The 10,430-nt window shown below is 54.5% G+C and overlaps 1 protein-coding gene across 1 annotated transcript; it reads right to left on the bottom strand.

Annotated features, from left to right (window-relative positions):
• Window positions 1-7,809: 7,809 nt before the first annotated feature.
• LOC34623933 (AF4/FMR2 family member 4) lies at window positions 7,810-10,140 on the bottom strand. Its single transcript, XM_026337108.1, is given in 4 exon segments — window positions 7,810-8,574; window positions 8,689-9,275; window positions 9,490-9,739; window positions 9,847-10,140. Coding segments are annotated over 4 exon segments (1,896 nt in total).
• Between the last annotated feature and the right edge of the window lie 290 nt (window positions 10,141-10,430).

Raw genomic sequence — 10,430 nt, forward strand, 5'->3', positions numbered from 1 at the left:
GTGGGTTGAACAAAAGGGGAACCGCCAGAAGAACCCAACGCTGCGCTTCACTATAATCCTAGGACATACACACGCAGACAGACCAAAAATACAAACCGGCATGCAGACAGTCAGACAGGTACGCAGAGCGGGGGATGAAACAAGTACTGAACTACGGGGCAAATACTTTTCTTTTGGTGGCTGTACCACACATCGGCGCCGTGCGGCTTTTGATGTACTCGGATACTACCTGCCGCCTTTTTCGTCATCTGTGCCTGCGAGATGGCTCCAATGGACGAAAAGGAAGCAGAAATTGAGGAAAAACCCCATAATAATAGGTGCCGAAAGACCCCTTAAGGACTCAGAAAGCGCATTATGTAGCGGGGCCAAGGATTGTGGAAGAATTGACTGTTGGAGTGCCTGCTCGTGTATCTTCTATGCATTGCAGAGTACTGCTAGCTCAGTACTGCAAGATGCAGTGTTGTGTTCGTGTGCGTTATATGTTGTTATGTGCAACTAGCTGTGGATGCACGGAGGGCTTAGAGGGTAGAGCTACGCGCACCCCAGTTTTCCTGCCCTCTTATCGGAATCTTGCGGGGCACGGGTAAGGGAAGGAAGGAGCCCCTTTGAAAGGACTTTCTTAGCTTGCCGTTGAGTGTTATAGAGTCTAGAGTAAAACCTTTCTTTGCGAAGACCTTAGATGGAGAGGTACACTTTGGGGTTTCCTCTACATGCCACCTGCTAGAGGGTAGAAGAGATCGTTAGATCACTAGGAAAAGAAATTATGCGGTTTGCCTTCCTGCGCACTAGAGCACTAGCTATGCCGCTTCTCTCCTCTTATCCAGGAACCTTGTGGATGAGAACGGCAGAGAAGGAGAAGAGGATGGAGGTATATGAGGGAAAGCACTCGAGAACTTTCGATTGAAATTGTATTGGGCTTTTGACTATGAAAGGTCTCCCTGTGAGAGCGAAGAAGAGGAAGCGATACACATTAGAGCCATTCGCAGAGAGGACACGTAGAATAACAGGTCATTGTAGACTGCCTCCTTTATGGCCCCACAGGGAGAGACCTTACTAGCTCCAGACTCGGTACGAAACAGAATTAAAGGCACGTTTGCCTCGACCCAAAAGCACGCTCCTGTTCGTAACTTCGCCTCTCAGGGTTTCGCCATGGGAGACAGGGGCATGAAAAGGGCGCCTCACAGAACGCCGTGAGGACTTTGACCATCAACAGCCAGCTCCACATAGCAACTAGCGCACAGGCATATAACATTGATTCGTTTAGTCTTAAGATGACTTCTCTCCAAGAATTAGTACCCATAAACACCGAAGCCAAATGGTGGGATGTTGACTTATTCTTAAGTAGGTGTATTTGGTCAAGTACAAAGTGCACATGTGTAGCTCTTAGCCCGTTGCAGAGAGGCTCAACGCCACGTAACAACAACGCAATAGCCTAGAGGGATGCGCAAAAACCTTAAAAAGACAGTAGCGAATCTACGAGATAAAACACACCTTGCGGGAGAAATGAAAAGCAAGTAGCGATAGAGTGTGTCGCTCGTTCTCCAGCCCTCCAAAGCCAGTCCTCCTTCAAAGCTCTTGAAATATCTAACGAAATTCCCTGAATGCCGAAAGTGCGCCCCTCTGAAGCAGACTGCAACAGTGGTCCGAGTCCACAGGAGCGCGCACGGGTTTAAGCGGGACATAAGATATATACCACTACACAACGCGAAATGCCCCTGACAACTTGAAAATGTCACCAAAGAGTATTTGCAGGCCCCATGGAAGCATACACCACGGTTCCCGAGGCATTCGCTAAGGTCGGTGTTTCCCAGGGGCCTTAAGCATGCTGTGCTGCTGCCCTTGGAATTGATGCAGAGACTGCCCCTCTAGAGCCCTGGCAGATGCTTCCGTGGGAAAGGGTGGGGTATGCCAGACAGCTCCTCTGCCTCCGGCTTTCGTATGTGGCAATGAGCACATATATATACTCATTAGTGGATTAGTGCGTTGTAGAGGGGTATGGCGCACAAGACAGATGTCCATTGCCTGACTCCCCTTTCAAATTCATGCGCTCTAAATGCCTCACTCTCCACGTGAAGCTCCCAACAACGTTTGATTTGACGTCGCCACACATGGGCTCAGACATTTCAAAGAAAGTGGCCCCTCTCCTAAGGGCTGGCCCCCACTGTGCGGGGACCCAGCTCGATGTCAAGCCAGCCATCTGAAGTGTCTGCTATGGCGTCTACCGCTTGGGGAGCAGCTTGTCTGTTTTCCGCTGCTACCGAAACTCCTGCTGCCACGTTGGCTGACGGTGTTCCAGGGCCAGCTCCGAAGGCTTCGCCTGCTGAATGCGCAGCGATAGCTTGTGCCGTAGCTGCTATGCTTGGTGCGTACGGCATCTCTATTGCGTCTGCCGTTGGTCTTCGCAGTGATCCCACCGGGGAAAGGTTGCAGTCGTTAGTGAGTCTGGTGCTGACGAGTCCCTGACCGGCTAAGACACTGTGAATGTCTTTTTTGCAGTTCGGGCAGGTTAGCCTCCTCTCAAACCACTGAAAGAGACAGGTACGGTGGAAGGCATGACGGCACTCGGGAAGACGGACTGCCGCGTCCCCCTCCTGCAACATCTCCTGGCAGATGCTGCAGCCCAGAAGGACCAAGGGACTACCCTGTTCTACGTTCTGGAAAAACGGCAAGACCCAACAGAGACATCGGCACACACACACACACATACAGGCACGATGAGAAGGCCAACGCGGGTAAAAGAATCCGGTGCAAGGGGAGGCGCGGCAAGGGCACAGCAAACGATACAGTTCATTCCGATACACAAATCAATGAGCTCTTTCAGCTCTGCACATTCGTTCACTGCTGGCTGTTTTCTAAGGTCTGTTCTGGTAGCCATTTCATGTGTATCCGCACCTCTACATTCATGCATGCCTTCACGAGCTCCATTTTGGCATTGTGCTCCTCCTGGAGAACCCGTCGAGCTTCTCGTGCAAGCCTTTGTTGGGTGTCATCCCACGCTTCTTGTGAAGGTACCAAGCTCCCGGTGGGAAGCCCGAAAGGGATGTTTCCCCATTGGAGGAGCATGAGGATCAGAAAGAAGCCGCAAGCAGCGAAGAGAAAAGCAATGGCAGCCAGCAGCCTTCTCTCACGCTCTAGATAGGTGGCGATCTCTGCCGTGGTCGAGAGTGGCAGAAGCGATTTCAGCTCATCCAGATCAGTGGGGAGGGGTGACACAGGCAAGTGAACGTAAAAGAGATTTACAATTAGCAAAATATCGCCAATGGCCCACAGCAAACATAACATGAACAGGGAATTCAGCAGCTGTGTAGGCCGCAGCAAACAGGAGCGCCGCGAGAAGCCAGCACCAGGAGAAGGAACTGAGGCAGGAGGCGAAGATGCCAACGCAGAAGAAGCTGTCAGCGAGCTCAAAGCATGCCGCCCAGCAGCAGAAGAAGGAGACGAAGAAGAAGTCAAGTGACCATGAGCCTCGATACACGAGGTTCCGCCGAGGAAGAAGCCAAGGGGAAAGAGACAAACAGCGCCGCAAAACATGCCGCACACAAACCAACTCGAGCTCCCTGCGCGAACACCACAACCCCACTCTCTATACCACAGACCCTACACCACAAGCCACAGCCGCCAACTCCCCCAACTCCAGACCCTAAACACGCACACCGACCCCCACACTACCACTCGTTACCTACTTCACCCCACATTCCAGGAAACTCTGATGCCTCGTCCACAATCTACGCAGACTATAGATGCAGCCCTAAGCCCCCGCTGACTGGAAAGCTACACGAAGAACCCCCCCTTTAAACGACAATCGCAACATTGGCTTCATCATATTGGAAATCCTGGAGAGCCGCTGCCCTGAAGTTTATAAGGCCTTAGACGGCGAACGCATGCTACGCCCACAACACAGTGTAAAGCCTGCTTTTTAGCTTCTTAAGTGCGCACGAAAAGCTGCATTGAAGCACGGATGTTCTGGTAATGCTTGCAAAAATGATTTTGTGTGACGCACCCCTATCATGCCAAACCCTGAACAATTTGTGACGCCTTCAAGGGCAAAGGGCATAGAGCATATATATATATACAGATATTCCCTTACCTGCGTATGGAGCTCTAAAGGTGTATGTGTTGGAAAGAATAATCTCGAGATGCAGCTGCCCCCCCAGAATCCACAGAAGCGAATGGCGAGGCCACAATATCACACCACAAGCCGCTGCGGGAAGCAGAGACAAATGGGCTCCCCAGTAGACCTAGCGCACAAAGCAGAGCAATTATTAGAGCGCGCACGAGTCTTTCGTCATGAGGCCAAAGCCCCCATCCGGTGACCTCCTCCAGAGGGGCCCTGATGGCTTACGCGTGACAGAAAGAAGACGAGGAAGATGAAGGGGGCAACCGTGGCTAAGGAAACGAGGGCTTTCAGCCTGGCTGCAGGCGAGCGCATGCATCTGCAGAAGGACCTCCTTCTAAGAGGCCAGTGGCAGCACCAACAGCCACTGGCCGTGGGGACAGTCAGCGCCTGAGAGAGGGCAGTGCCCGCAGGCAGCAGCAAGACAGGAAGCGAGACAACCTCAGGCCATAACAAGTGGCTCCCCAGAAGGGCTGGGAGGAGCAGCAACCCTGTCAACACCACACCGCTGTACCGCACCAACTCGATGCCCTCCGAGGCAACGAACGCGCGCTGAGAGGAGCGCAGACCGGAGGAAGTGCGAACAGGGGGCCCCGAGGAAGAGGCCCTCTGCGACGTCCTTCCTCTGGAGGAGCGCCACTGCTGCGCACGCACCAGTGGGGGCCCCCGGGGGCCCCCACTGAGAGAGGAGTTGCTGCTGGTGGCGGGTTGCTGGAGTGCGCTGGGGGGGGGCCCCGCTGCCGTTTCCAAGGAAGCCAGTGAGGTGCCTCGGGGAAGCGCTGCCACGGAAGCGGCGAATGCAGCAGGAGCTGCCATCCTAGGACGCAGCGGCGAGACTCTCAGTCCACGAGCCTCAGCACGAGCTGCACCAGGGGCAGCAGCTACCTTCTGTGGAAATGAAAGCTCATGCGGACAGGTCCCCTCACCCCATGCTCCGCGAAAAAGCCAGAAGGCAGCCGTTTCTGCTTGCCTCGGCGGGAGAGCACAGAGGGCCACAAGGCTTTGGCTGCTCCTCCCCTTTCAGAGAGGCTGCTCAGGGCAGGCCCGTGCAGGTCTTTACGCAGAATATGTGAGCACGGGGAATCAAACGCTCTATAAATGCACTGTCTGTTTGTTTTAAGGGTGTGGAGGCCCTAAGGGGAAGAGCTGGGGGGCCCTCATTAACAGAACCAGTGGCCCGCAACAGTGGACTCGATGCTGCGTTGCAACAGCAGGGGGTAGTTTGTCGTGTTGTGGTCCTTTGCGGATGCTGCTCTTGCTCATGTTGCTGTGGTTGGAGGAGCAAAACGAGTGACTGAAGAGGGTCAGAAATGGTTTGGAGGTGCCGCAGAGGAAGGCTACCGCAGACCATCGCCGTGGCTGCCCTGCTAGTACTGCTGTTGCTGCTGTGGCCGCTGTGCAGTTGGTCTACTTCGCGTAGACGTATGCTGCTGCTGCTGCTGTTGCTGCACGATATCGAGAGTAAGAACAAGAATCACACTCGATTCTTCACTGCTTTTCACGCAATAGTCGTCGAAAGAAGGCCGAATTCCAGGGGAGCAGTAGTTCAGTGGGTTCTCCCCTCGTTCGGGTCGCTGGTGCCCTCGCTGCATACTTCTGCTCCTCCTACTCGGCCCTTGAAGTACACACATCCGCCTTTGAATGGAACTCTTAAAGAAGTAAATCTAATTCCGAGAGATGCGTTGTGCCTCCCATAAACAAGCCCAAGGGGCACGAGTTTTCAGACAGATACACTCGTATGAATGACCAGTCCACATAATCCATCGCACCCTGCTGTCTAAACTGGCATCTTGCCCTTTGCAGACTACAAACAAGACCAAAAGCAGCCACTGCATTACTGATCCTATGAGGGGCCCTTCCTTGTGGGCGGCTTCTTATCACAGACGTACTGCGCGCATTTCGGAGTCACCCGAAAATAACTGCCGAAACCTTCTGGTCTCCGGACTATACACCCAAGAAGCTGAAACAAAAAGTCTGAAATTGCTGCTGTGTGAATAGCCTCCGCATGAAGCGACTAAGATTAGTCCGTCCGAACATCGGCCCTGACTCGAAGGCGCTCCAACGGTTCTCCCCGCTTGCAACCAGGCTATTTGGGTGTATATTTCTTTTAATCCCCTCTGCTTAGAACTAAAGACCTTAGACCCAAAGTCTGGCTAAGCTTCTGGCAGTTTTGCAAAACCTTGGCAAACGAAGTGCAGGGCGTGTTCAGCTGTGCTGCAATATCTGCCCAAGGCACTCCTGAAGTATGCGCACACTAGGGGTACACTGCACACGACGCTGCCGGTTCTACGACCCATGCTACTTGTACCTGCCCTGAAACTTTTTGATTCTCCTGCTGCTACTTTGTTGCCGCATGCAGACGCTCCTTGCGGTGGCCTAAGAGCTGTACTTTGGAACTTTCTTTCCCTTCACTAGTACAATTTAATTGAGATTTGATAAAAACTCGAGTACTTCATTTGGTTAGTCGTATATCTTGTCAATTGCAGAAAGTGTTCATTCAACAAAATAAGAAGCATTGTTGTGTACACGTGCGGTATATGTTGCTATATGCAACTAGCAGTAAATTCTCGGAGTGCATGAAGGCTGCATCAACGCACAAACTAGCTACCCCTCTCCCCTCACGTCGAAAGCCTAAGGCGAGCGGCGGGGGAAAGGGGAGCTCTTAAAAAATGACGCTTATTAACTTCCTGTGTTTAAGTTTTTTATTGGATTTGTGGCTTATTGTCTCGCAGTTGAGACTTTAGAGGGAGCGTTACAACTAGCGCTCTCATTCCTACATTGTGCGGAAATGCATTTATGAGCTTGGTAGTGTTGCGATGTATCATCAAATGGCGAGAACCGCGCGCGGTAAGCAGGGCGAAAGCGGAACGAATAAATATTTCTGCTGCCGTACAACAGAGCAGCGGGGTTCATGGACAGCCGGAACTCCCGAGCTCACATGCAAGACTGGTGCTGGTGCTGCTCTTTCAGCAGCTTCCTGCAACAGCGGAAGCTATAAACAAAATCCGGGAGCATATGCAGATGTAGAAATATACACATATACAAATTGCACAAAGGGGCTCAGGAGAGACTGCACGGTATTCCTCGTAAGTGTTTGTACAGTGAAATGCGCCCACACGACTGCAACCAACGACCGTACCTGAGGCGTGCGCAGACCTGGGGTGCATGCATGCATGCATGCATGCATGCCGATATGTCCCCACCGAGTATGCGCATCCATACACAATGGCTGGCTCAGGTGTCAATACATACACCTCGAGTGCGTGTGCATGCATGCGCCCCCTGAAGAGTCGCCGCAACTAGCCGCCCTTGGCGTTTGGCGGAATGCATCCACGAGCCCTCAATTCGAGTGGCATTACAAATATAGAAAAGGAGGGGAGTGCGAAAGCATGGACCTGAGGTGAACATTACGCAGCTTAGGTGTGTATGGGTGTCTGCAACCCTGAGATGGCTTGGGGTTCAACCACTGCACACTTCAGCTGCATAATGAACCGTTTACATACCTAGTAATCTGGTGAGGCGTGTTATTACGCCGCAAACCAATGCAAAATGAATAGATACTGCTGGAATGGATGGAAGCCCATTGCGAGGCGGATACACTTGCAGTAGTAAGACTTGCCAGCTCTTGCTGGCCTCGTTGCTGCTGCTGCTGCCTCAGCAGCACAACACAGCCACGCACAGGTTTGTCTGGGTGCCTAAGCAGAGCCGCACGGCTCCGTAGTAGCCGCAGTCATTATCATCCGTGGCTGATCCAACGCGCATTCGGGAGGTGTCTGCATCCGTAGTAGAGCTTGAGGTGAATGCGAGAGCTCTTGCTGAGTCTCTTGCTCCTGACACTGATCCCTTTCCTCCTGATCCTCCTGCACCCACAGAGAGTACCAGGGCGAACCAGCACCAGATGGATCCTGCTCTTGTTGCTGTTGCTGCTGCTTGTCCATTGACTCCTGCAGACCTTGCTGCTCGGATGTGTCAATGACATCTTCACCAGCCATGCTGCCCCTGCAGGTGCCGCTAAAAACAACAACAGAGGCGTCGGTGTCTAGAGCTCCCTTCTTCATTCGGATTGCAGCAGGTCCTTCACAGGGAGAGGCGGCTTTCCTTTTCATGCAGAGCAAAGCTTCTTCCTCCAGAGAGTCTCCTGATGCGTCCTCTCTCGCTACACTGGAAGCGGGAGTGCTGCTCTCTGTGCTCCCGCTGGATGCAGCGCCACGCGGCTCTGCAGAACGAGGCACAGCCACATCCTCAACATCAGCCTCATAAGCATCCGAAATTCCCAACAGCCGACTGCCATCCTCTGCCGGCTGCTGCTCCTGCTGCATACAGTGGCTTCTACCTGCCCCTTCGTTGGAGCACTCCTCCAGCTGCTTGGTTTGGTGCAGCTCTTGGAGCTCCCCTCCTTGGGAGTGCTGCTGAGGCTGCAGTGCGTCTTGAGCCTCCTTCTGAAAAACAGCCTGCTGTCTCTGCTCCAGCTTTTCCAACTTCATGTGCAACAGATCGGTACACCCGTGCTGCTGCTGCTGCTGCTGCTGCTGCTGCTGCTGCTGCTGCTGCTGCTGCATCCAAGACACTGCTACTTCACGCGCAGCAGCGGAACCTCCAAAGGGCTCGACTGGAAATGCGAAGATGAACTGTGCGCAGCTGGGAGGCCCTTGGCAGCCGTCTGCTTGCGAGCTGTTAGGCAAGGCTAGCCACGCCGCAAGCCGCTCCGAATAGACCAGTTCGCCTTCTGCCCCCTTGGTAGCAGCAGCAGAAGCAACGGCAACAGCAGCAGCGGCATCAGCTTGAACACCGTGCACGCTCGCCTCCGAACAGAGCAAAGCCGCCGTCCTCCTGCCGGAGCACACTGCAGGCTCTGTTCTATGAGCTGGCAGCGATGGCTGCTGCTCCTGCTGCAGTTGGTGCTTCCCGCCAGTCGCCTCGCTGTCGCTGCGGAGCCGCTGCAAGGCACCACAGCGATAGCAGCGGAGGCAGCTTGAATCGAATGAAGCTGCTCCTGCTGTGCTGTCGGCAGGCATCAGTTGCTGCTCCTTTTCCTCGCCCCCGCAGTTCGCCGCGTCTTCTCCCCCAGCAGCAAACACGTGGCTGCCATGACCAGTTCCTCGCTCGGCTGCCTTGAGAGTGACGCCTGCTGCTGGATCGTTCGCGCTCTCAGCCTCTGAGGCTGAGTCTCCTGCCTCCAGCAGCAAGGAGGCAACACCGTTGCTGCTGCTGCCGTTGCTGCTGCCGACAGGCGTTGCATCATCCCAAGGAGTTCTTGCTCCTTCCGGGGAGGCGGCGTATGCAGAAGACACTCCAAAGAGGTGCATGTGCTGCCGTGTTACGAGAGGCTGCTGCTGCTGCTGCTGCAATGGTGGCAGCCCTTGGGAGTGGCGAACCATCGGCAGCATCTGTTGCTGCTGCTGCTGCTGCTGCTGCTGCACGCAGCTGTCGGGAGCCAGGTACCTGTGCTGCAGCTGCTGGGGTGTTGCATGCGCTATCGGAAGAGTGGACACCCCCAAGTGGCAGTGCTGCGGTTGCTGCTGGTCGTGCTGCAGCAGCACGTGCGGATGCATCTGCGGGGGGTACTCATGCTGCAGCAGCCTCCGTTGCTGCTGCTGGCACGGCGGCTGCTGCTGCTGCCGTTCTTGCTGCAGCATTACAAGGTGGTGCTGATGCTGCTGGGCATGGGGGAACAACCTTTGCTCCTGCACGAGCAAATGCCCCTTTTGCTGCTGCTGCTGCTGCTGCTCAACGGCTCCCAATAGGTCGACAGCAGCAGCATCGGCTTGCGCAGCCGTCGAAGCCGACGGCGTTGCGGCTGCAGCGCTCAGCAACCTCTGAGGGGAGAAAGAGCTCCCCAAGGGGGCGGAAACAGCGACAGTGGCAGGTGCTGCTGCGACGGGAGAGCAGCATCCGTGAGAATCCCTAGAAAATCCAAAGGCCAATTCCTGCTGCTGTTGCTGCGGCAGAGGGGAAGACTCGTAGCAGTGCTTTCGCAGCTGCCTTCTATCCCCCGCGCAGTAGCCATGCCAGGGTGTGCTGTGCATGGGAGTCGCTGCTGCTGCTGCAGAAGCCGCTGCGGCTGCTGCTGCCATCTGGAGAGCCCTATAGGGGCCGTACTTTTTGCAGGAGAAGGATTTATTGACTTTTGTCTCTTGAGTCTTTACGAGAGCTCTGAAGGCGTTCTTGTGCTCGTCGTATCGAACGCCAAGCGGCAAGGAAAAAAGCAGCGACGGGGGAGGCAAGCACATCGATGGTCCCCGAACTTTTTGCTGCAGCTGCTGCTGCAGCTGCTGCTGCTGCTGCTGCTGCTGCTGCTGCTGCTGAGTGCCAGAGT

Source organism: Cyclospora cayetanensis, unplaced genomic scaffold (genome assembly GCF_002999335.1).
Source record: "Cyclospora cayetanensis isolate NF1_C8 unplaced genomic scaffold, CcayRef3 CcayRef3_contig_165, whole genome shotgun sequence".
Lineage (NCBI taxonomy): Eukaryota > Apicomplexa > Conoidasida > Eucoccidiorida > Eimeriidae > Cyclospora > Cyclospora cayetanensis.